The sequence below is a fragment of the Dendrobium catenatum genome, unplaced genomic scaffold, assembly GCF_001605985.2.
Source record: "Dendrobium catenatum unplaced genomic scaffold, ASM160598v2 fragScaff_scaffold_290, whole genome shotgun sequence".
Taxonomy (NCBI): Eukaryota; Viridiplantae; Streptophyta; class Magnoliopsida; order Asparagales; family Orchidaceae; genus Dendrobium; species Dendrobium catenatum.
Window position 1 is genome coordinate 142,189 of NW_021318752.1, and position 27,980 is coordinate 170,168.

The 27,980-nt window shown below is 34.2% G+C and overlaps 1 protein-coding gene across 1 annotated transcript; it reads right to left on the reverse strand.

Moving 5' to 3' along the window:
• On the reverse strand, window positions 1–27,975 carry LOC110094307 (26S proteasome non-ATPase regulatory subunit 2 homolog A-like). The gene is made up of 25 exons (XM_020819511.2): window positions 27,893–27,975; window positions 27,673–27,803; window positions 27,437–27,537; window positions 27,118–27,238; window positions 26,969–27,028; window positions 26,568–26,635; window positions 23,936–23,978; window positions 23,107–23,172; window positions 22,946–22,984; window positions 22,778–22,860; window positions 19,497–19,611; window positions 19,312–19,386; window positions 18,892–19,050; window positions 18,270–18,377; window positions 18,074–18,181; window positions 17,852–17,992; window positions 17,618–17,722; window positions 17,312–17,533; window positions 2,558–2,671; window positions 2,264–2,479; window positions 1,431–1,490; window positions 1,136–1,335; window positions 904–1,012; window positions 622–800; window positions 1–307 (listed from the first exon to the last, which is right to left on the reverse strand). Exons 2-25 carry the CDS (start codon window positions 27,778–27,780, stop codon window positions 232–234), a joined length of 2,676 nt encoding a protein of 891 aa, XP_020675170.1. The 5' UTR covers window positions 27,781–27,803; window positions 27,893–27,975; the 3' UTR covers window positions 1–231.
• Between the last annotated feature and the right edge of the window lie 5 nt (window positions 27,976–27,980).

Consider the following 27,980-nt stretch of genomic DNA (forward strand, 5'->3'; position numbering starts at 1 on the left):
GGAAAAAATTATATATCCTGCAAGCCACATTTGATGCCAAAGTAAACCAATGTTACATATCCAAATAAGCAAAATTTATGGCTTTCAATACAATGCCCGGTTTACATGAAATTCTCATTTCTTTGAATGAGAAATGAGTCTCCGGAAGTAGTCATCTGCTATAGAAAAAATCACAGAAATAAACTGAGAAGAAGAAAACTAGCCGTTAGATACATTACTGTCTTAATTTTCTTAATGATCATCTTGGTACTCAGGGTTCTCCTTCAAGATAACAAAACCTTCCAAAACTGGAGTAAGAGGAATGTACCTGAACATAAAGCACCATTTAGAAGCCAAAAATGTGAAATCATTCTGATAAAACATTATATTTGATAAGCATTTACACAAAGACTAAGGCTTCATTTGGGATGCTTTCTTAGTGCTTCTTAAAGCAACTTTTTAGTATAAAAATTAATTTTTTTTTTACAAGAAAGCTGTTTTAAGAAACAGTAAAAAAGCCGTCCCAAACAAAGCCTAAAGAACTTGTATACGACACTTCATATAAATTAATGATCTATTAGGGGGGTTTTAGAAGAATTAGAAAGATAAACTTTTATGAATTATAAGGGAAAGAAAATTTACTTCTCAGTTGCTAGCTCTGCTCGTTCCCCGGCTGCGAGCAGCACCGGAGTTGAATGCGTCTGGAATCCGGTGATAGTCTTAGGCCGTCCTGCTTGACCAACCACATCAACTGCCTGCCCAACTCGCACCGTGACGGATAGGGGCTTCAGGTTTTCATCAACAGTCATTAACATCCTTGGCTGCAAAACAAGAAAAGAAAATACCAATATCATGAACTCCAACAAAAATATAGATGATGTAATAATGGAAATGAACAATGACAGTAAGCTTTATAATACATACATGCATAGCCAGGGCAAGGATGTAGAACATATAGTGATACTTCCCCAAGATGACTGATTTCATATCAAGACAAGCATGCAAGACTGTCACTATTCCAGCAAGTGCCGTCCTGTAATTAAGAATGGTTAGATATAAAAATAAAAAAAAAATAAAAAATAAAAATATATATAAAAAAAATGGTTAGATATCTTTTTCCTGAATATGATAAAATAATATTGAGGGAGTTGCTCACGGCGACAAAAGAAACCGATCTGAATGATAAGGAGATAGAGTCAGTAATCCCTTCCCAAGGTGCACAAGACCTTGAGCTATCCTTACGCAGAATAGGTGGCCAGCTTCTTTGTAGTAATAGCTTGAAAGATTTCTGAGCATGCTAGCTATTCTTGCGTTATTGGTTCCGGCACCTATCAAGCCCAAGGATATAATCGCTGCCTGCAGAGAAGTATTAGATTTGGGATTGACTGAAAGCGATGTATTTAGATTCGGGAGTAAATATACAATGAATTTAAATAAATTTTAGTAGATACCATAGAAACATCAGTATCTGCATCATGACTCAGTCGGCTTAATGTGTCCATGACATTAACCTGATCCAAAGGAAGCATGAAGGAGAAAAACAATTACGTTAACCATTTCAAATAAAAAAATGCTTGTGGCTATTGGAGTTGCTGCAGGTAGAATATGGATTGCTAGCTGCTAGAAGGAACAATTGTTTCGGGGGTTAACCTTGAACCAACCAAACCGGCTCAGGAAGGGCCGGTTCCGTTTTACAGGAGGTAGAGGTAGAGAGAGAGAGAGGGCGGCTAATGCATAAGGAAGGGAATTTGAATTTGGTTTATGTTAGGAAGCTTTTTATTAGAAAAAATTGTATTTAAAGAGCATGGGAGGCTAGGGTTAGGGCATGTATGATTTGAGTTGTTATCTTGGAGTCTTTTTGGTGTCTTGGGCTCTAGATCCACAATCTAGAGATTGGGAGAGACGATCCTCCTCTCAGGATCTCTAATTGAAGATCAATTGTATCTTGTTTGGAGTTTGTTTTGCTTTGATTCTACTATTGTAATCTATCATTTTTAGATTGATTTCATCCAAAATTTTCTTATTTTCTGGCTGTTTTGACCAATTATTGCTAGGGTTGCTTGCAAACTCAAGTATTTCCTCTTGGATTACTTGCGAACTCAAGTATTTCATATCACAAATCTGAAATGTAATTGTCAATCGTAAAATGAAAATAATTGTCTCCGGTGGCATGAAGCATGAAGGGTAGTTTTCGTCTTGATGGTACATTTACAACTAGTCTGATAGCGAGGGCATGTATTAAAATTGATAAGCCAATGTGCGTAAGGATAAAAATGAGAAGTACCTTAGGATTCGATATGCATAAAATACCAAGGGCTAAAGGTACAGCCCGCCTGATATTCTGCTCACCATACTGTAGAAGATGCTCAAGAGATCTAATAGACATTTCAAGTCCCAATTCTTCTGCCATTGCCACCAAAGCAATACCAAGAACTGCAGGCCCCTGATGCACCTCACCCTTGTCAAGATGTTGAGCACAATAGCCCAATAACTTTTGAACCTGCAATAAATATTATTTAGCAGTTGAAGTTACTGTATCAATATTCCAGATATAGGCATTCAGGCTCAGAAAGAAGACCTTCAGTACATTCCCTGTCCCAGCATAAGCCAAGGATAAAAGAATAACATCACAATATTTCCGAATCTTTTCATTGAACGTTTTGGAGACCTCTGCAGTAGCCTCAACGCTATCCTGCATAGAACAAGAGTACCATAAATCACATGCTAGTCCAAACAAAAAGCCCGATAATCAATAGCCAACAGATAGAAAATAAAACTATTGGAGAAAGAGAATTGAATTGGTACATGTTATCCATTAATCATTACAGTAGAATAAAAGAAAATTACCAAAACATTATTAGCAAAGCAGAAAGAAACTGCAGGTTCCATAAATTCTAAAGACTCCCAACAAGGAAAATGAAAATACAAATATTCATCTAAGAAATGAAAGAAATATCAGAAGAAGAGAGGAAGCAAGAAATAATCAGAAACTTGATCAACCAATAAAGGGATATAACATGTAGTAGCATTCGATCAAATCATAAAGTCATACTATTATAATAAAGCTGTTTTGAAAGTGAATGAAATCTAATATAATTTATAAGATGCTTCATGCAAAGAAAAAACAGAGAATCATAAATTAATAATTATCAATCAATCCAAAAACTCAATTGCTATAAAGAAAGCGAATAATAGTAATCTTTAAACCAATTAATAATGAAATGAACATAAATACATAATCATCTAGGAATTCTAACAAGAATTTGGAAGCAAATAAAATCATCGAGCTAATGAATTATTTTCTATGAAATCAGATTTCTAACATATCACTTTTCGATAAAATCAAGGATTAAACAAGCTAATAACAAACAATGTAGAAGAAATAGACAATGAACAAATTTATTGAAGTAGAGAAAAACTAGCTGTCACACTAGTAAAGGATATAACTTCACCAAAATCAAGTAATCAGACTTATACCTCATTCAAACAAACCATATATCCAACTGGAATCGCAATTTTAAAAAAATAAAAACTAGAAGAGAATTACATGATTCATACCATTATTTATAGACTCCTGGTGATCCAAAGCCACCCAAACAACACTATAATAGGATCCGTCAAACACAATGAGCACGCCAGCACATAGTGAGGTTCTTAATCAAAATTCCTGTTTTTGGAGCCAAAAACAATTAAAGCTTCATCCACAAGATGAACTAGGCAAATTTACAATAAGAATATGATGCTTTCTTGAATCCTCAATATCTTTCTTTGGCTCTGCAACTCATAGAATCCCTCTAAAAACCCTCTCTCTAAACTCTCTAATCCTAAAAGATAATAGTTTTCGATGTCAATCTTCAATTTCCTTCTTGTCCGATCTCCCTAATTCCTAGGGCATCACTTTATAATAATGGGTTATTTTCTGCTGCATTAGCGCCCACTTCAATGAAATTTTTGATATAATATTTCATCATTACAAGTTGTGAGGTGGAATTAATTGTGGAACCGACTTTGCGGACCCATGAAGCCAAGATGGCATAGCAACTGCTTGACAACAATCTTATATCTATCATGAATGTGCTCAACTTTTGGGCAACTATCACCAAGATATTTAATTAGCTCCTCTCGGCATCGACTTCTCTCTGCAGCATCTCAATCTTCTCGAGATTTCCCTCAACAACATCACAAATCTCTTGGGAATCAAATCCTAATCTTTTAAGTACTCCTAACTTATCCACCCTGCGTCATCTCAACAAGTCAAATAATTTCCTGATAATATGCCTCATCTTTAGGAGGCAATTAACTACCGAGAATCAAGCTATAGGAGAGGAAATAACTTCTTTTTTTTTAAGTTTATCATTTCACTTCGGAGGTCGTATGTTCTTATTGATTGATAAAACACCTGGAGCTTCAACAGAGCATCGTGGAATGCTTCAAAAATTGGTCTTTAGTTAATTATCTCAATATAGCAATACATCATTGAGCCGAAATAAGATTTATTTCATGCTGTCATCCAACATTGTAGGTTTTGAATGGCTTCAAATATATCCAACATATAATAGATCTCTATATAGGTGAGAAAAGCTAACTAGTATATGTAGTCGCTGAACTTCTTAGAACTTTAAATGGGCCAATTGCTTATATCTTTTGACTTTCCTTCAATCTCCACTTATTGATGTGAAACCACACAAGGTCATCTTTAAATTTCTTCTATACTTTGTGCATCATGTCAGCAGTTGTGGTACTAATGAGCTTGGCAAGTTGTGCTCTACCTCAAAGTGCATTTTCTAATTCCTTCTAAAACTCTCTAAGCTCTTCTGAGAACTCCACCTCTATTTCAAGGGTTATTGATTCTTTTGAAAACTCTCAAGACAAAAGGAATTTAAGGCAAGCATCATGAAGCATGGAGCTCAATTATGAAACTATTTAAAGTATTGTTGAATGCAAATTGGATAAACATCATGCTTTCATTACATGTCTTTAAGTGTAAAAGGTGCATGACAGTCGTATTTATCATCTCCATTTGGACATCAATTTGTAGAAGAGAAGTTGTGCTTTTCTCTTCAGAGTAGTATCCATTATAGCTCATGTTGATTTCCAAAAACTATTTAAAAAGTGGAAATCCCTATTTTGAGACAATTGAGATTGACAAACCAAAATGCACTCAAATATTCTTTAAAAAGAGATGCAGCTGCTTTTTCTCCCGTTATACTTTGTTACATGCAATGTGTATTACATCAAGAATCTATCCAAAACAAACAAAAACATAGTTATGACTAATAAGAATCGATGAAAGTCCTCCTCGGAAGTCTATAGAGATACTTTCCCATGACCCAGTCGGCATAGGTAAAGAGATGTATGATCTCTGCTTCATGTTCAAAGGCTTTGAAGTACAACAAAGTTATGTGCAGCTTCTTAAAAAATTCAGCTACATCAAGATGCATTCAAGGTCAATACACAGCTCTGCAGGTTTTGAAGTGTTTTCATCACCTCAAAAAGTCTGACCACTTTATAATTGTGTGATTCTGTAATCCCCTTGACTCGATCATCTTTTGGGATACATAATTAATTTTCCTTGTAAATAATCATTATGATTGTTCATCCTTGTTTTTGGGATTCCTCCAGAATATCTTGGAAATCTTCATCAAACTTGTATTGGTTAGCATACTGATGCAATCTCGTTTCTAAAACAAGTAGGAGAAACTAGGAATGCAATTGACAACGCTCCCTTTCAATATAACATACACATATACAAATATTAGAAACTAAGTAGGAAATGAAATTTAGAAAATTGATAAGAATGCACACAAAATAACCAACAACAACAACATCAAGCCTTTATCCCACTACGTGGGGTCGGCAACACGAATCCTTTTTCTCCATTGTGTCCTATTAAAGGCCAAATTCTCGTTTAAATCTAACAAAGAAAGGTCATTCCTAATATTTTCTAACCAGGTCTTTTTAGTTCTGCCTCTACTTTCTTAACATAAGTCAAATCTAATACCTCTACTCTCCTAACCGGGTCATTGGAAGGCCGCCGTTTTATGTGACCAAACCATCTAAGGCTATGTGACCAAACCATCTAAGGCGACTCTCTCTAATCTTATCTTCTACTGGAGCTACTCCAACCTTTTCACGTATATGCTCATTTCGTATCCTATCTCTAAGGGTAAAGCCACTCATCAACCTGAGCATCCTCATCTCTGCCACACTTAACTTAATATTATGATTCTCTTTTAATGGCCAACATTCAGCACCATAAAGCATTGCAGGCCTCACTACCATCTTATAGAATTTTTCCCTTAAGTTTGAGGGGTACTTTTCTGTCACACAACAAGCCCGATGCATTCCTCCACTTCAACCATCCAACTTGAATTCTTCTAATAATATCCCCATCTATTTCACCATCACTTTGAACAATATATCCAAGATATCTAAAACGTGTACTCTTATTAATGACTTGATCGCCCAAAGTCACAATCTCCTCACTAGGTCTATTACTACTAAAATTACACTCCATATATTCCGTTTTAGATCTACTCAAGCGAAAACCTTTAGTCTCTAATGTTGACCTAGACCTCCATAATTCAAGTTTACTTTCAACTCCCTCTCTAGTCTTATCAACAAGAAGAATATCATCAGCAACAAGCATACACCAAGGTACATCCTCTTGCAAATGTCTAGTGAGAACATCCATGACAAAAGCAAAAAGATATGGGCTTAAGGCGGATCCTTGATGTAACCCAACCGAAATAGGAAAATAATTGGTCAAACCACCTTGTGTTTGAACACAAGTAATCGCTCCTTCATACATATCTTTAATGATTTGAATATAAGCATTATTAATACTTTCTTTTCAAGACCTCTCCATAGCACTTCTCTTGGAACTTTATCATATGCTTTTTCTAAATCAATAAATATCATATGTAGATCCTCCTTATTTTCTCTATATTTCTACATATAGAGAAAATATGGAATCAATAAATATCATATGTAGATTCTGTAATCCCCTTCACTCGATCATCTATTGGGATACATAATTAATTTTCCTTGTAAATAATCATAATGATTGTTCATCCTTGTTTTTGGGATTCCTCTAGAATGTCTTGGAAATCTTCATCAAACTTGTATTGGTTAGCATACTGATGCAATCTCGGTTCTAAAACAAGTAGGAGAAACTAGGAATGTAATTGACAACGCTCCCTTTCAATATAACATACATATACACAAATATTAGAAACTTAGGAAACGAAATTTAGAAAATTGATAAGAAGGCACACAAAATAACCAAAAAACTAAATTAAAATACCCTCAAAACAACCATGTAAGGTCACATCATATGCAAATCACGTAAATAGAGAATGGTGCTCAAAATAAAAATTAAAGCAGTGGTTCAACACAAAAATTATGATCCAACTCAAGTTGACACTTCTCCGACAGATACCATCAAACGATGCAGGTGACAATGCTCCCTTACACACACAATATTTGGAGAAGAAAGATATAAGTGGAAGGAAAACTGTGGAGAGAATATTAGATAGAAGACCGAGACTAAATAGAATAAGGAAGGTAGAAGAAGATAGCTCGCAAGCTACATAACCCGCAGGTTTCAATGTGATTACACCAACAACAATAACAACCCCTTAGTTAAGAGTTCAATTACTTGTTTGCGGAGTTCTTCATGTTCTGTAGGACTCATACGATAGTGAGGCAAGGGGGGTATAGTGGCTCCAAGTACGAGATCAATATGATGTTGAATATCTCTTAGAGGAGGCAAGGAATTAAGTAAATCTTCAAGAGTAACGTCTTCATATTCATTGATTAAAGGTTGAATTTCTTCATAATTTTTTTATTTACTTTAGTCTCTTTTCCTATCACAAGATAGATCGCTTCAGAGTTTTTGAGTTCATTTGAATTGAGAAGCAGTTCAGGAGTGGGTGACTTTGAGATCGTGTGGACATATTTTGTGGGAGCATTGTCAATTGCATTCCTAGTGTTCTCCTACTTGTTTTAGAACATAGATTGCATCACATACTCATGTCAAGAAGATTGTAGGTGCGTAGGTCATGAGAGCATATATGTCACCTTATTTTACACTCCATTCTTGAACTAAATGACCAAATTAAATTTCAACAAAAAAGTCATCCACTTCATGTATTGCACTTCGTGAATATTTAACTACTTGGCTGTCTGGTAGTAATGAAGTGGCTTGTGGTTCCTAAGAACTACAATCTTTCTCATGTCAATAAGGTCATCAGTGCTTCCCTACTTGGTCAACTGTGAAAAGTTTCTAATTGTGCATAAAATAGATTTTTCTTGGCACCTTTTAGTAACTCAGAAAAATGCGTTATAGGTCTCCCTTCAAATGTGAAAAGTTTCTAATGGCGCATAAAATAAGAATCTCATCAAGTGCATATATAAAACAACAAACTTGAATTCAAACTATAATTATGGATCCATCATAGCTAAAACACGTGCCTCACTTATCCTCCTTTGTAGAAGTATAAATATGTTCTCATGCTTCATCTCCCAATATAATTTATTATTAGCCTTCTTCGTATAATGTGATCGTGTCACTAGCGCAAAAAATTTTTTAAATAAACTTTCTTATGTATTAGCACACCATTATGAAACTTCGCATATAAATCATGTTCTACAACTGAGGGCCGCAATATATGATGGTTTTGATCTTCTTGGGGTCAATCTTAATCTCCATGCCACCAACTTCAAAACCCAAAAAGATTAAGACCTTCAAGCTCAAGAGGAGTTCATTTTTCTTTAAGAGGCCAAATATCTTTCACGAGTCCGAGATATTCCTCTCATGTTCAACTGTAGATACAAATGTTGTCAAGGTAGCCAATCACAATATCCTCCATTAATAACATCAAAATATCACTCAAGAAACACATAAACATCATCTATGCATTTCAAAGACTAAATGACATCATCCAATCAAACAAGCCATGCTTAGTTTGAACAAAATTTTCCAAGTATCTTTTAGATCAATTTGTGTGGCCTGCTGAGCTATTATAGCACACTGTAGTTTTGCTTCTAGCTTTAAAAATTTGGAAAAGGGAAGGAGTTTGTTGATTAGCAGTTCATGATCATATCTGAGTTTATAAGTATCGATATGTTTTGATTTTTGTAAACTTATAGCTACTTTATTATTTAGTTTTATAGTTTTTTTATAGCCATATATTATAGTTTATACATTTTGATGAAATGAAAGAAATTTTATGGATGAGTTTATTTTCAATACTTAGATGTTTTAGTAACTTTGTAGTCTATTAACTTTTTTAAAATGAATCTTGAATGATAATTTAAAATATTGCAAAACTAAATCTTGGGATTTTTCTATCACAACTCAACACGATAAGAATCCTGGTCGGGTTGGGTTGTGACAGATAACCCTTGCTCTTGTTGATAGTATACCTCATGCCATCCTTGTAGAAAGTAATTATTCTCAAGAAGTTTTGCACATTTCCATCATACTATTCTTCTCTCAAGAAGGTTTGCACATTTCCATCAAAATTTTTCAATCAAAAAAATTACAGGATGAAGCATTGGTATGCATTTACAGTACACTTCACTTGTTTAATCAACACTATATCCAAAGAATGATAACCCTTGCTCTTTTTGATATATCCTGATGTTGGGCATAAAGGATTCTAAGATAGATTAATTCCATGCTCCATGACTCATTAAGGAGGCAACCCTCTCAATGCTCGAAGAGGCTCTTTAAAGTTTTCCACCAATTGTTGCACTCTCAGTCCTCATTTCCTAAGTGACAGTATTTAGTAATTTCCTTTTTCTTCCTCTCAACTATTCTTCTTCATATCTTCTTAAGAAGCTTTGCACATTCCATCAAGATTTTTCAATCAAACAAATTGCAGGATGAAAAAGTGGTATGCATTTATAGTCCACTTCACTTATCCAATCAACACTATATCCAAGGAGTGATAACCCTAGCTCTTTTTTTTTTTAACCCTAGCTCTTGTTGATAATATACCTCATGCCATCCTTAAAGAGAGTAATTCTTCTCAAGAAGGCTTCCACATTTCCATCATGCTATTCTTCTTCGTATCTTCTCAAGAAGTTTGCACATTTTCATCAAGATTTTACAATCAAACAAATTACGGGATGAAAAATTGATATGCATTTACAATCCACTTCACTTGTCCAATCAACACTATATCCAAAGAGTGATAGCACTTGCTCTTTTTGATATATCCCGATGCTGGGCAAAGTGGAGTCTAAGATAGATTAATTACATGCTCCATGACTCATTAAGGAGGCAACCCTCTAAACACTCGAAAAAGCTCTTAGTAGTCTTCCACCAATTGTTGCACTCTCGATCCTCATTTCCTAAGTGACAATATTTAATAATTTTCCTTTTTCTTCCTCTCAACTATTCTTCTTCTTATCTTCTCAAGAAGGGTTGCACATTTCCATCAAGATTTTTCAATCAAACAAATTACAGGATAAAACATTGTTATGCATTTATAGTTCACTTCACTTGTCCAATCAACACTATATCCAAAGTGATAATGCTTGCTCTTGTTGATAGTATACATCATGCCATCCTTGAAGAGAATATTATTTTATTCTTCAATAGAAAATAGCATCTTGGTTTCATGGATATGGGCTTGGAAAGATGAGTAAGCATATATCTAGAGGAGCCACTTCACACATCACCTCATCAATGAAATTTCAAGTAATGACAAAGTGAATACAACATTATTGATTAATTAGCATCAAGTCCTACATCAATCCGAGTAAAAAAGATATAGGTGAAAGCCATCTTAACCCAACCATCTGAATAGGCGTCTAGACTAATTGAGCTCAAATTCTTTAGACTATATGAGCTGAATTAACCACTTCCAACTTGAAGGTGAAAAGTTCCTTAAACTCATTAAAGATGTGTTTGTATTTCGTGCTTTCCCTTTTAGCAAAACCATCAAGAAAAAGCTCTAATTCTATTGACTCAACCAATCTAATGTTCAATCCCAGTGCACTGCAACATCCACCTTCATTCCCTTGCCATCATTCTTGAACTTCTCCTAGAAAAGTTCCAAATGAAGTTTCCAAAACTTTATAACTAGAGGGTTTGTTGCCTAGATTCTTGTTCTTTATCTTCATTGTCATAATAAATATACTTTCCTAATTGTTCTTTGACAAGGAAGAGTAGTTCATTGTAGATGTTCTAATGCATCCTAGTAGTGTACTTCGTCAACAAAAAGGCAACTTCTAATGATGAACCAACATTAGAGTTCATCTCTTGAACACTATTTTGTAATATTGCATGTTTGTTTTTAACATTGTCGAAACCAATGCCACTGCCTCCATATTTCTTCTTCTTACCCCATAGGGTAGAATGCTTACCAAAGTAATATTGTTAATTACCCCTAAGTTATGTTTTGTCACCTGTGCCATAGATGAACATTTCACCACATCAACATGTGTTTGGCGAGTTTGAGATGAGCAAACGAAACATTCTCTTGGGGAATACCCATAGCGATTGAAACAAGCTTTAAGTTTATACGCCAAAATGTCGAGCTTCTGTGCATCAATAAGAACATCAAAATTAGGGGAATATTATTTGGATGTTAACATAAGCTCAATTCTATCTAAATTGCATCATTAATTTTATTATTATTTTATGGATATGATGGAGCAACCACAAGCTCTCATACCTATTTGATGGAGGACAAACTCAGGGTTAGGCTAACCTAATGCAACTAATATGATGCGTAGTATGCCTTCAAGCAAAGATAAATTGAGGATTAACGGATACTATTTACCAATCAAATTAATAACTCACTTCTCGTAATTATCCAAGAATTTAATTGGGAATTTTAAAATCAACAACAACAACAACAACAAAATCAAGCCTTTATCACACTACGTGGGGTCGACTACATGAATCCTTTTTTTCCATTGTGTCCTATTAAGAGTCAAATTCTCATCTAAATTTATTAAAGAAAGATCATTTCTAATATTTTATAACCAAGTCTTTTTAGGTCAACCTCTAGTTCTACCATTCTTAACATAAGCCAAATCTAATACATCTACTCTCCTAATCGAGTCATCAGAAGGCCGCCATTTTATGTGACCAAATCATCAAAGGCAATTCTCTCTAATCTTATCTACCACTAGAGCTACTTCAACCTTTTCATATATACATATATACATATGCTCGTTTCGTATCCTATCTTTAAGTGTAAATCCACTCATCCACTCGAGCATCCTCATCTCGAAAACACTTAACTTAATATTATACTTCTCTTTTAATGGCCAACATTTTGTACCATAAAGCATTGCAGATCTCAACACCATCTTATAGAATTTTCCCTTAAGTTTGAAGGGAACTTTTCTATCACACAACAAGCCTGATAAGTTCCTCCACTTCAACCATCCAACTTAAATTCTACTAATAATATTCCTATCTATTTCACAATCACTCTAAACAACATAGCCAATATATCTAAAACGTGTACTCTTATTAATGACTTGATCACCAAAGTCACAATCCCCCCACTTGATCTATTACTCTTAAAATTACAATCCATGTATTCAGTTTTAGATCTACTTAAACAAAAATATTTAAATCTAAGGTTGACCTCCATAATTTAAGTTTACTTTCAACTTGCTCTATAGTCTTATTAACAAGAAGAATATCATCAGCAAAAAGCATACAACAGGGTACATCCTCTTACAAATGTCTATTAAGAACATCCATGACTAAAGCAAAAAGATATGGGCTTAAAGTTGATGATTGATGTAATCCAACGAAAATAGGAAAATAATTGGCCAAATCATCTTGTGTTTGAACACAAGTAACAACTCCTGCATACATATCTTTAATGACTTGAATATAAACATTATTAACCCCTTTCTTTTCTAGAACTCTCCATAACACTTCTCTTCGAACTTTATTATATGCTTTAAATAAATCAATAAATATAATATGTAATCCTCCTTATTCTCTCTATATAGCTTCATGAAACCTCTCAATAAATGTATAGCTTCCATAGTGACCTACCCAACATGAATCCAAATTGATTTTGAGAAAACATTAATATCATGTCGTAACATATACTCCATAACTCTCTTCCATAGTTTTAAAGTATGACACATTAACTAAATTCCTCTATAATTCGCACAATCTTGTGCATCACCTTTATTCTTAAAAATCGGAATCAACACACTAAATCTCCACTCATCTAACATCTTTTTAATCTTTAAAATAATATTAAAATGTTTAATAATCCAAGAAATCCTTTCATCTACTGGGCATTTCCACAGCTCTATTGGAATATCACCAGGTCCAACAACTTTTTCATACTTCATTTTCTTTAAAGCCTCTCTCCAACTTCAGTTTTACTAATACGCCGATAAAAATAAAATTCTCTATTTTCATTTAAGGTGTTAAGATTACTAAAGTCAATCATATTCTCATGATCTTCATTGAAAAGCTTAGCAAAATATCTCATCCACCTTTTTGCTGAATATCCTCTTCTAATAAAAGCATTTATTGATCTTCATCATTAATACACTTCACTAGAACAAAATCCTTACTACTCATATCCCTTTATTTGATTAACTTATACATATATCTTTTGCCCTCCTTAGTATCTAACATATTATATAAATCATTAAAAGCTAAAATCATAGCATTGCATATTGTTTTCTTAGACCCCTTACAGACCTCTTTATATCTTTCCCAATTTTTAGAGTTTTACATCTAAAGCACTTTTTATAACAAAGCTTCTTATTTTTTAGCTTTTCTTACAGATTTTAATTCTGCCACCAACTATTTTTACTATCATGATATTTTATTTTTGATACTCCAAGTACATCCTTTGCAACATTCTTAATATCACTAGCTACTTTTTCCACATAACATTAACTTCCTCATGCACAAACAAAAATTTAAAATCTAGAATCTTACTCTCAAATATATATTTGTTAATGTTCTTTAAATACTGCATTTTACTTTACTTTTCATATTCTGCATATTTCATCTTAAAGCCCAAAATTAATAAGCGATGTTGGGCACATAAACTTTCACTCGAAATAACTTTGTAATCTAAACCATAAATTTTTGTTATAAGAATTTAATCAACAAACAAAAAAATTAATTTTCATGTTTTATTGTGTCACTTTTATTCAAAATTAAGAGATCCAACATATAACAAATTAAGTTGGAAAAATAAATGAACAAAGCAACTTAGTAGAGAATAACCAAGCCTCATGTTAGTGCAAAGAGCTACTTCCCCTCGAAACAAGTGGTCCAAACTTATATCATACTCAAAGTAATTGATGTAGGCAAAGGGGGCGGGGACGCGGTTTGAAGGGGGGGGGGGCGGGGGGGGGGGGGTCAAATAAGTTGAGTTGAAAATTTTGTAAGTTTCTACTAGAATCAGCTCATTAATGAGCTTCTAATAATTTTTCAGCTCATAATTTGGTTTTAATTTGGTTCATTCCCCATTACCTTTGGTTCTTCTTCCCATGGCAGGTTTTTCCCCTTCCCTCTATCCCTTTGGTTTTTCCTCTGGTTGTCTGTTCCGCCTCCCCTGGCTGTTGTTCCGTCTCCCTTGCTGGGTGCTGGTTCCGGTCCCCTTTGTGCCCCTTCAGTTTCTCCCCTGAATGCTTATCTCGTGGTTGTTTTTCTCTATTTTATGTGTAGCCTTTTTGGATGTTGTTTTGGAATAAATTTTGGGTTTTTAGGTGGCAGTTTGGTTCTTGTTTTTGTCCAGATTCATGGCTTTGATTATTCGATTTTTGGGAGCCTTAAATGCTGCCTTTTTTTCCAAGAGTTTCTCTTGTTTTTGCTGGCTGTTTTGGACAACTATTTTATGTGTCTTTTGGGCTTCTTTTTACCTATTTATAAGGAGTTTGTGGTTGTTTTAAAGAGATTATTTGCGAGGATGTTATGATGTAATTTTTGGAACAAAACCTGAGGGTTTTTCTTTGGGAATAACTTGCTAGCTATGTTCTTCATCTCTTTTCCTCTCAACAGCTTGCGAGCTATATTTTGTCTCGAGCTTCTTATCTCCTCTCCGCAAGTTCAACACCATCAGTATCTTTCTTCTCAATCCAAGAAAGCAACTTTAGGTGTTGTTTATGTTTATGTTTGTGTTTGTAAGTGTCAAAAGTTGTAAGTGTCTTTTTCTTATAAAAGTAAAGTTGAATTTTGTTTTAAATGTCGTATTTTGTCTAACTTTTGAGTATTTCATGTAATTTTCTATTTCCTAGGAAGAGTTTCTCGTGCTAGCAAAAATTAGATTTTTCCTAATTTTTGCTTGCATCAATTTGGTATCAGAGCAAGTTGTCGAGTGAGCCTTGGTGAGTCATAATAATTGTTGTGTGAGCCTAGGTTTGTGTCTTCCTTAGTTGTTTCGTGACTTTTTTTTAAGTGTTTAGAAAAATGAAAAATCACAAAAAATAGAGTCAATCGTGAAAGAAAATCAGCCAGTCGATCCTACATTTGAAACTCCAATGGACAGATGGGTTCCGACATAAGGAAGTTCAACAAACCCACTTCAAATGAGTTATACAAATTACAGATGAAATTGCATATGAGTACGAAAAATTATATGAAGAAAAAGAAACTGTTGGAAAACCAATTCAAGCAAGAACGAGAAAAAATCCTGAAGAAATATGCGACAAAGATTGAAGAATTGGATTCGAAGTCTACATCTCATCGAGGAAAATTTAAAGCAACCTCATCGGGAGATGAGTATTTTCAACCGGAGGAAAATTGATGTAGGAAAAAGGGGGGGGGGGGTTCAAACTAGGTTGAGTTGAAAATTTTGTAAGTTTCTACTAGAGTCAGCTCATTAATGAGCTTCTACTAATTTTTCAGCTCATAATTTTGTTTTAATTTGGTTCATTCCCCATTAACTTTGGTTCTTTTTCCCATGGCCGTTTTTTTCTCGTTCCCTGTGTCCCTTTGGTTTTCCCTATGGTTGCTTGTTCCGCCTCCCCTGGTTGCCTGTTCCGCCTCCCCTGGCTGCTATTCCGCCTTACTTCGCTATTGTTCCGTCTCCCTTGCTGGGTGCTAGTTCTGGTCCCCTTTGTGCCCCTTCATTTTCTCCCCTGGGTGCTTATCCCGTGGCTATTTTTTCCTGTTTTATGTGTGGCGGTGCTGTTTTGGAATAAATTTTGGACTTTTAGGTGGCTGTTTGGTTCCTGTTTCTGCCTAAATTCATGGCTTTGATTATTCGGTTTTTGGGAGCCTTAAATGTTGCCTTTTTTCCAAGAGTTTCTCCTGTTTTTGTTGGCTGTTTTGGACTGCTATTTTAGGTGTCTTTTGGGCTTCTTTTTGCCTATTTATAGGGAGTTTGTGGCTGTTTTAAAGAGATTATTTGAGAGGGTGTTATGATGTAATTTTTGGAACAAAACCTGAGGGTTTTTCTTTGGAAATAGCTTGCGAGCTATGTCCTCCATCTCTTCTCCTCTCTATAGTCTACGAGCTATATTTCTGTCTCGGACTTCTTATCTCCTTCTCTCCACAAGTTCGACGCCATCAATATCTTTCTTCTCAATCCAAGAAAGCAACTTTAGGTGTTGTTTATGTTTGTGTTTGTAAGTGTCTTTCTATTATAAAAGTAAAGTTGTATTTTGTTTTAAATGCCGTATTTTGTCTAACTTTTGAATATTTCATGTAATTTTCTATTTCTTAGGAAGTGTTTCTCTTTCTTGCAAAAATTAGATTTTTCCTAATTTTTGCTTGCATCAGTAATCATATGTCAAACTTGCAACAACAATACAAGTTAATAGATGAAGTTGGCATAAAAATATAAAATCAATCACAATATTTTAAATTAACCATAAATTAATTTTAAAATTCCACAAAACAAATTATCCAAATTAAATTCAAAAACCAAAAGCAAAACAAAGTTACCGTCTTTCACATGTCCAGAACCACACAAAAATCACCTTAAACAATGCCAAGGGTCAGGATATGCATAGAAATCCTGCATGCCACTTCCTCCTTTTAATAAACAACAATAAGTCCAAAATCATCAATCTAAAGCAGAATACGTCGCACATTTCATACAAAAAGCTTGTTCCGCACATCCAGCACGTCTCACAACAAAAACAAGCTGCATAATTAGCCAAAGCCATCCTTCTTTTTTTTAATGAATAATGCCAAAGAACCACAGCATTAGAAGTTCAGGAAATTTCTGCTATGATTACCAATCTAAAACTATTTATTTTAAGTTTTCATCCTGTTTTTCATTTTCTACCTCTAAATTTCCTAACACCCAAACATCTCAAATCAACTACTGGAATTGGCACAGAAATTGATGTCATTCCATAAGCTTACCTGCTTGCCAAGGTATAGAAGACCAAGAGCTACAGGAAGGAGGCGGGTAAGGGGTTCACTCAATTCAGATTCACTACGCTCCATTATTGCCAAAATGATTGTTTGAGCAATATATTCATTGCAGGAACCAACATGAACGAGCCCCAGAGTGATCGCAGAAAATACAAGGACCTCAAGAGGTGACTTTGAATCTCCCAGAATGGTAGTAAGGCGAACTCTCAACTGGCATTACAGATGACTGATCAGCCAACGCAAAAATTATTAAAAACATGAATATATTTTTAAAGGGATATGAAGGAATTCTACTTCATCTTTGTTTGTCCCAGCATATGCAATCCCCAGGCCCAAAATTGCCCCAATTCTGATAATTGTATCATCTTTTTCAATGAAATCACCTAGAAGGGCCAATGCCTGCAAAGAGTAATTCACAAAGAAGAACCAAGCGGTAATGGGTTGCATAAGGAAAAATAGTGGTAATATAAGGTAAGACCCAAGGGAGAATAGCTTGCATAGGTCATTGCACATTTGAAAATAACATACAGGATCACAATCATTCCGGATACCACAGTTGACAATACCAACGCCAAGCAAAGCCCCAGCAACAACATGATTATCATTGCTGTGAAGAAACTTGTCGATTTGTGCAAGGCCAGAGTCAACATCCCACAACAAAATCATCCCCTACAGGTAATACGAACATAAGTTTCAGATGAAATCTTAAAATGTATAAACTACTGCAAAAAAGAAACACGCAAATAATACCAGACTTGCAGCTGCACTGGCTTTTCCATGATCCTTATTTTTAAATAGCCAGCTAGGCGAAGAAGTTCCACTTGAGGTGGGCTCGGAGGGGACGGTCATCAATTTATCCTGTGGAAATAAATGAGATACACCATATAGATGGAAATTAAAGTGAAACCGTTCCAGCAAGGTCATGCACTATTCTACTGGTTCTTACCTGGCCAAATCCTGCATTCACAAATGCATTCACAAAAGTGGCAGCCAAATTCTGTCGGGCAGAGTCAAGGCTGGAACTCGCACTGGCTCGACCATCAATCAAATGTGCCTAACAGAAAAAGATATGTAAATCACTGAAATTTACAGCACTCCTAAGAATTAAAACATGAGCTTCTGAACATGCAAAACAGGCATGCTACTTCAAGTATTTCACATCACAAGCAGTGGCTTCTTAATAATAAGCATGAAATAGGTTAGTGCAAGAAACTCCAATTTGACAGTGACAGCGTCCTTTATAACTAGTACCTGACTTTTTTAAAACAAACAAAAAACACAATATCAGCAGCATGCAATTTCTTTAAGTATGCATTCAACCAGAACAACTATGAATCACACCGTCCATTGAGAATTAGAAACGAGTGCAATCGTCTTTAACATGTATATTAAAAATGGAAAGCTCTATCAGCCAATGCAACATGGTCATTTCCTTGCAAAAGATAAAATTTACATCTTCAACAAGCATAGAAATAACCTACCATTTTTTTTTTTTTCATTAAATAACCTACAATCTTATAATGCAGGTACCACATAAAAGTACATGAAAATAGAGGCAATTATTATACCTTATATATGTCTTCTGGGGATTTAGGCTCCATGACCTCGATATCACGAGCAAGAGTAAGATAACCTTCACTTAATTTGGCATTGTTTGCTATATCCTGCAAGACCTCTCTTTCCTCTTCATCTGGAACCCATTCTTCATCTAGCTCCAGTGCAATACCCTAATTTTGACAACCGTGAAAGCAAAAGTTTAGAAGCCATCAAAAGATAGCACGCATAAAATAAATGAAACAAATCCGGCAAGTGCAGGAAATAAATATTGATGAGCACAATAGAAATGACAAGCATGAACACTAGCCCATCTGACTACATCTCACCATTTCAATTTAACTAAATATATTACCGACAGCACCCTATGGTAAAATTTTACAATGATGAATTATTTTAATTACTAATAAAATAGTTATTTTGAGCATACTTACATGATGCGCACAAATGTAAGAGAATTGCTTCTTCAATAAGGGGTCATTTGTAGATGTAAATATTTGCTTGACGTACTGCACATTAAGAAAACAAGTACGTTGGGAATAAGCAGACTGATACCAAGCGCTATCTTTACAGGTATAGAGCATGACAAAGCAAATGAATGGACACATAGATGTTAAACCTGAATGTTATCCAGGAGAAGTGCGATCCGAAGAGAGCTCGCAAGATCTTCAAACTTCATATAAATTGTATATGCTATATCAAGTGCCAAAATGTCATCTGGGCTTGGGAGGTAGCTGCACGTTTAACATAGTCAAAGAAAATACATATTCAGGTTAGATAGTGCTCATCCACATAGATACAAAATCTTCTGCATATGTAGAATTATACAAAATTTTATTAAACTGGGAAAGATATCAAACTTAATCAAATCATCCACGCAACTATAGTTGTAGTTTCACTGAATACTGACAGCCCCATATAACTCTTAATTACACTGATAGAGACTATAATGTTCCTATTTTTATGTTTTATCCTTCTCATGTTTTCTTTTAAGTCGCTGGGATCTAGTGTAGCTGCTAGAAAAGAAGGAACATGCAGCGAAATCTATGATAAACATCTGAAATGTAGAATGTTAAAATATGATCAAGATATCTACATATGCACCATTTCAAGTTCATCAACATCAACATCAAGCCTTTATCCCATTAAGTGGAGTCAGTTAAATGAATCTTTTTTCTACAATGTGTCATGTTAAGAGTCAAATCCTCATTTAAATCTAATAAAAAAGGTTATTTTGAATATTTTATAACCAAGGCTTTTTAGGTCTACCTCTACCTTTCTTAACATAGGCCAAATTTAAGACATCAACTCTCCTAACTGGGTCATCAGAAGACCGATGTTTTATGTAACCAAACAATCTAAGGCGACTCTCTAATTTTATCTGTCATTAGAGCTACTCCAACCTTTTCATGTATATACTCGTTTGACATTCTATCTATAAGAGTAAAGCCACTCATCCACCCGAGCATCTTCATCTCTACAATACTTAACTTAATTTTATGCTTCTCTTTTAATGGCTAACATTATGTGCCATAAAGCATTACTGGTCTCACCAACATCCTTTAAATTTTTCCTTAAGTTTGAGGGGTAATTTTTTATCACACAACATGCCTGATGCATTCTTCCAATTCAACCATCCAACTAGAATTCTACTAATAATATCTCCATATATTTCACCATCATTTTGAGCAATAAACCCAAGATATCTAAAACGTGTGTTCTTATTAATGACTTGATCACCCAAAGTCACAATCCCACTACTAGAACTACCACTACTAAAATTATAGTCTATGTATTTGGTTTTAGATCAACTCAAACAAAAATCTTTAGAATAAGGTTGACCTCTATAATTCAAGTTTTCCTTCAACTTCCACTATAGTTTTATCAACGAGAAGAATATCATCAGCAAAAAGTATTAACAATGGTACATCCTCTTGCAAATGTCTAGTAAGAACAACCGTGACAAAAGCAAAAGGATATAGTTTTAAACCGATCCTTAATGTGATCCAACTGAAATAGAAAAATACTTGGTCATACCACCTTGTGTTTGAACAAGAAATAGCTATTGCATACATATCCTTAATGACTTATATATAAGCATTATTAACCCCTTTCTTTTCTAGAACTCTCCAGAACACTTCTTTTGGAACTTTGTCATATTCTTTCTCTAAATCAATAAATATCATATGTAGATCCTCCTCATTCTCTCTATACTTCTCTATTAAATCTCTCAATAAATGTATAGCTTCCATAGTGTACCTAACCGGCATGAATCCAAATTAATTTTGAAAAAACATTAGTATCACGTCATAACATATGCTAAATAACTATATCCCATAGTTTTAAAGTATGATACATTAACTTAATTCATCTATAATTCACACACTCTTGTGCATCACCATTATTCTTGAAAAAATAATCAACACACAATCCTCCACTTTAAAGCCTCTTTGACGGACTTCAGTTTTACTAATACACTGACAAAAACAAAAAAAAATTATTTTCATTTAGGGTGCTAAAGTCACTAAAATCAATCATATTCTCACAACCTTCATGAAAAGCTTATCAAAATATCTCATCCACCTTTGTTGAATACCTTTTCTAATAAAAACACTTTTTGATCTTCATTCTTAATGCACTTCACTTGAGCTAAATTATTATTTCTCCTTATCTCTTTGTTTGGCTAACTTACACATAAATCTTTCGTCATCTTTAGTATCTAATCTATCATATAAATCATTAAAAGCTAATTTATTTGCATTGCATATTGTTTTCTTAAACTCCTTACGAGCCTCTTTCTATTTTCCCAATTTTTAAAGCTTTTACAACTAAATTAAATTTCTAACAAAGCTTTTTATTTTTTTATCTTTTCTTGTACATTTTGATTTCACCATCAACTATTTTTACTATAATGATTTTTTTTCTTTTGCTAATCCAAACACAACTTTTGCAACATTCTTAATTTCACAAGTTACTTTTTCCCATAACATTAGTTTCGTCATGCACAGTCAAAATCTTAAGAATTTGAATTTTACTATCAAAATATTTTTATAAGTGTTCTTTAAATGTTTCTTTTAATCATAAGACAACATATTACTTTATTTGTCACATTTTATCCTTCATCTTAAAATACAAAACTAATAAACAATGCTAGATACATTTTTTTTAAACAATGCTAGTTACATAAACTTTCACTCGGAATAACTTTAAAATCTTTGCAATTTCAACGATCTATTTTTCTTAGAAGAAAATAATCAATTTGAGTTTTAGTACATCTATTCTTATAAGTGATGAGATGCTCATCTCTTTTCTTAAATAAGGTATTACCGATTACAAAATCAAAAGCTGGCGCAAAATCTAATATGGTCCTATGACCTTCATTCATAACTCTAACACACATAGTTACCATGAATATTTTAAGATCTTCTACCTCTTTACCAACATGTCCTTTAAATCTCCTCCAATTGAGACATAAATTCAAGATCAGGTTGCCCGAATCATAGTAACAGAATTTTAAAAAACAATGATTGGAGATGCAACATAACTAATTTAATCTTTCACTTGATCAAATCTAAAAAAACAATATCAGGTGTAGCTGCCAACAAAGCCATAGATTTCACATAATACAATTAACTTCTAACGGTAATCTTGATATATAATTCCATCATAAGGTTTTATTGAACTGTGGTGATTAAGACCGTTTTCGTAACACATCGATATGAAGCTAAATGATGCCCAAGTTAATAAGCCTAATTTGGTTAACAAATAAAAAACCAAGCAACAGATAACGTACTCAACAATTCAAAGAGTTCCAAACAGTGGTTATCATTGTTCAATTTATACACAAGTAATAAAGAAACATGATTCAAGATAATTTTGCGTTTCAACCAATGCACTAACCTGGAAGAACTAGTAAGGTATAAGCATGTTCTCTTGTAATTAGTGGAGTCAACATGTTCAACCAATAGATCGAGGTCTTCAACCTGGATTCAAAAAGAGATGCTCGGTATTTATGCTTATGGCACTAGTAAGTAAAAGGCATGCAATGTGAATAAGTTAGTTAGATGCCTCCATCAGAAGATCCACAGCTTCTGGCTCAGCATTGTGCTGCAAATGATTTATGGAAAAGTTGTAAATTAGAACTCAAGAAACAGGTATGCAACATGCATCCATGCCACAAATTTGTGGTACTGAAAAGACTACCATAAAATATTACGAATGGAGCATACCTTCATGTGAAAAGCAACAATTTGTTGTACAAGCTCCATAAGCGCATCTATGGGCAGGTCATCGTACTGCATTAAGCAAAATCCAACCATTGGATCTACTAATTTAGTAATATTAAAATGGAAGAAAGAGAAGTACAAAGAATTCAAAGCAGATTTAATTAACAAGACTCATGAGTCAATCAGGACAAGAGAAACTACATGTAAATGATCTCTACGGATCTTAAATGAGAATGAATTACACGCATTGAAGCAATAATCTCAATATTCCAATAGGCTGGCTGAAAGGGGAAAGAAAATTTTGCTTATCCGTGTTCGTGTGGTATTAAATACAGAAAGAGCCTTAGTAGGAAACAGCATTAACGCAAAAAAAAAAAAAAAATCATTCGATCATTGAGAGAAAAAACTGTAGAGGCTTCAATTCTTTAAGTACATAACAAAAAATGCATTATATTTTCAATTTAAGCTGACCGTAGATGTACAAGGGGCAGGCAGAACAATGGTTATAATGCTGAAAAAAGACTCTCAACACACAGCAAACTTAATAGTCACTTCCAAAAAAAGATGATTTCATGTGATTCAATATTAATGAGTTAGATAAATATGGCGAGTTTAGTTAAACTAGAAATATGCAAACTAATCTATAAATGAGTTAAATTTTCAATAACACCAACAAAAAGGAAACAAAACATGGCAACCAGAAAGGCTTCAAGACACAAGACGTCAAGTCCAAAATGCTAAATGCAACAAGTAAGAACTAGTACATATAATCAAAAAACGAAAACATGACTCGCAATTCTCAGCTATCAAGCTTTTAGAAGTTCAGGCCTACCTGACGCTTGGCAAACTCTTGTGAAATTTCTCCAGCAAGATTCCTATTTCACCAATTAAAAAAATAATCAGAAAGGAAATGAAAACAGGCAAGTATTGCAATATAAAATCATTGGAAATTTTGTGCATGTAAGACAAGAAAACAAGCAAGAATAGCAAATTATCATTAAGAAGGATCCCCATTGGTGTTATTTTTTGTGCTACCCCAAGGATAATACCATTTAAAAATATATATAGAATTGAAAAATACTGACCGGACATGCAAAGATGAGAGTGTATATCATAAGTTATAATTGACTTATCAGCAATTTGACAATAAAAAAACTTGTGTGGTTCCATCTAATAGCTTGCTAAACGATTTACAAGTTAAATGGTTGAGTAGGAATCATAGTGATGATGAACTTGTGCATTTGGGTTGTTTGGAGCTTTCGCAACTTGACGTGAAGCTCAAGATGAACAATTCAAGAAGATGCAAGCATGGGCGGATGCAGTATGGGGGCACTAGGGGGTAATAATACAATAGAAATTATGAAAAGCAATAACTTACTAACTTTGCAATAAGCCAAAAAGTAAAATTTGTTTTTATTGAATTTAATTGTAAACTTTTTCCCAAATTTTGTTTATTGATTTGAATATTAATATTTGAAAAGTAATTTTAGTTTTACTTGAATAGAAGGTACATTTGCTATAATTTCATCCAAAATAGGAATGAGATTTCCCTCCTCTGTTTCAGGTTTTAATTACATTTTGAAATCGCGTAGGATATTTCTGTAGACTAGCCTATGGAAAAGATGGTGGAAGATGTGAGTACTTGGGTGGGGGTAATTTAGACAATTTATTTTTTGGAACCGGAGTTTGAAACGGAATAAGCAGATATCAACTAACTTTTATAACCGATAAAAAACGACGTTACGTGAAAAGGAATTATACGGAAGTTGTTCTTCCAAATATTTAAAATAACTGATTTTGACTTATTGAACCTCAAAACAAAGATATTAAGTGGAATCAAACAAGGCCTTAGAAGACCTACAATGACATTTTTGAAGAGGGTATTAAAGTATAGGCTTAGAAATCATGTTTGCATCAAATAATTAATTTGATTTATAGTAGGATCAACCACTTCGGTTAATTAAAAATTATAAAGAATGAAGAAATAATTACACATGGTCTTGATTTATCCTGAAATGCAATCTGACCAGGTACCATGAGACTGGTTTAGACTGGCTTGCATTCAAGAGAAAATGAACGACAAAGGTTTTGAAATTATTACAGTTTATATAAGATAGGGCATTAACTTATTTGCACTTTCTGCATTCCAAAGGTACAAAACTTGTATAAGGAAACTCATCAAGCAGAACTCCAATAGTTGGGATGCAACAAACGATGATTAGGGTTGTAAGTGAACAAATGCATTTGATGAACAGCTCAAACTTCACTTAATCAATACTCATTCAAGTCATTAAAATTAGTAATTGAACAAGTTTGAATATTTTTTAAAATCTTGAATGTTAAATGAACTAAGCTTGAACACTATCCAACTTATTTATTTAAATTCAGGAACTTATTTATTGTTCAACAAATAACTTATTAAAGGCTTACTAGCTAAATAATGGTCTGTATAATATTCAACTAAATTTTTTTGGATGCAACTCATTCAAATTACTTATTTAATGTTACTAAATTATTATTTTTTTATTATGTCAGGTTACCTTTTGTCTCTCATACTTTCATTTTTCATGTACCATTCGATACTTTAGCCACTTTCAATCTCCATAATCCAGCTGCCTAAGGTCACAAGATTTGAGCTTATATAAGCATGCCATTAGGATTATGCTAAGAATCAAAGCCTTCAAAGATGATTACATATTCTTCATCTCATATTAGAAGCAGTTAAAGTGTTGATGCAAGCCTGAGAGCATTCCAACTTAGCCATCGATGCATCTTCTCCCATAAGCCTATGTTAGAATCAGAGCAAACATGTACGAGAATCGAAGTTGAACACGTTTTTATCTTGACAACTTTCTTACAACTAGTATGTCATCTTAGCTCTCAATGCACCTTCTACAAAATGTCATCAACTCATAAGGATTCACCAACCTATTGATGTTTAATATTTCTTCTCAATCCTTATTTCTTTTTAGTCCTGCCACTATCTTATTTAACTATTGATTGTTTAATTAGTAACGACTAGTTAGATGATAATTTTAAATTTATTGAATTTTTTTGTTCATTTATACCTATAAAATTATTTGTTTATATGATAACAAAATGGAAATCCATTTAATACATATTTGTTGAGCTTGTTTATTAACTCATATAAGAACTCGTACAATTAATTTTTGCAAACCAAGTACAAGTCAAGCCCGATCATAGACAATTCTAAACAAACCAAGTAAGAACAGATATGTGAGAGCTTGGCTCAAGCTCTTATCAAACTTGAAGGACTTATAATGAACAAGCCAAGTCTATTCCTTGATATGCTCGACTCGATTATAACCCTAATGAAGATGATGTTGATTCAAGTATATAAAGAAAAAACTAAGAAAAAAGGTGCATGCTTTTCTTAAATAATTCAATTTCTTTTACATTTCATATAAAGTAAACACAGATGTTGTTTCCAAGAAATAACTTACCGTACATATTCATGGCCCCATGAACCAATGTCTCCTTCAGAACCCAACAATCTGTACTTCAAACTCTCCTATAAGAGAAATATGTGAAAAAAAAGACAAACTCATCACAATAAGGACATCTTATAAAGCCAAGAGCATATAATGGCAAAAACTATGGGAGATAATATATATATATGCAGATGCATGATTCAGAAATTGCTAGACTGTAGTGTCATAGGATGATAAAATAATGTTGCCATACTTGTGCATGGACAACCTAATGTGAAACTCATGAGGTTACAACCAAGAATGCGGCCAACCTCCCAGTTTTATGATAACACAACAATTTTGTGGACAGCTCAATGAACATCTTAACGAAAATAAATGCTAAATGGTGATCATGGAATATTTAGTAATCTAACCCTTTCTCCTTCAGCAGCCATGGTCAATGCCAACACTGAGAGTATGTCTGCTAGGTACTTCTGCAATACAACAAACTCAGCAAGCAATGAGAATATTATCAATAATGAAAGATAGCATAAGGCACAGTTGCCCATAAAATTTTTAAAACCTTTAGGTCAGAATCAATCATTGTTTCAAAGTACGCCTTCAATTTTCCATAATGTGGACGAAGAAACTTCAGAGGCTTAGGAACAGATGTCATTGAGCTTGTTGCTGACCGAATTTCTTGTCTACGAACAAAAGGAAAGGGAAAATAAAAGAACGGCACCAACTAGTTAAAAGAGGATTTAACGAGAATGGACAAGATTCTTACAAACTTCCACGTTAAACTAAAATCCAAATACGGCATTGGAAATTATTTCTTCTGAGTTATATACTAGTCTAACAGTAAACGAGATTAACGCCCTAATTCAACCCAATAAAAATACCTCATGCTCTCTAGTGCGAGCCTCTGAACGCCGGGATTATCATCCTGCACGCGTTCGACATACAGCTCCAGCTGCTGCTTCAGGGCCAGGTCCTCATCAGACTGAACAGCTCAGAACAACCGTCAGTGTTAGCATCGATTAAAGCAAATCGGAGTCTACGATTCTTACTTGCGCTAGGCGCAACGTAAAGAAAAAAAAATTCATGGAATTAGAAAAAGGATTAGCAAGGGAGTCACCAGATCTTCATCCTTCTTATCCTCCTTCTTCTTCTTTAGATCCTTAGGCGGGGGTTTTGATGCCTGCTCCGGAGCCGTGGAGCTGCTAGGGTTTTGATCGGCGGTCATGGCTTTGCAGAGTCTCAATTGATCTACCAAAGAAGAAATTATTGAGATAATAGACAGGCCCGAGTGTGCGAAAATAAAATCTAACAAGCAGATGAGCGGCGAGGCGCGGTACCACAGTAATCAAAGAGAGATTAGAGAGAGCGGGGCTGGGAAGGCGAACAAAGGACTGGGTAAAGGAGGGGGTGTCAAATAGTGTCATC

What these genes read in the sequence shown, in the direction of transcription:
- LOC110094307 (XM_020819511.2), bottom strand. Translation starts at nt 27,780, where the DNA reads ATGACCGCCGATCAAAACCCTAGCAGCTCCACGGCTCCGGAGCAGGCA. An exon ending in GGACAGGGAATGTACTGAAG is followed by an intron (nt 2,480 to 2,557) that starts GTCTTCTTTCTG and finishes TATTTATTGCAG; the next exon opens with GTTCAAAAGTTATTGGGCTA. An exon ending in TATGCATATCGAATCCTAAG is followed by an intron (nt 1,491 to 2,263) that starts GTACTTCTCATT and finishes CCTTTGGATCAG; the next exon opens with GTTAATGTCATGGACACATT.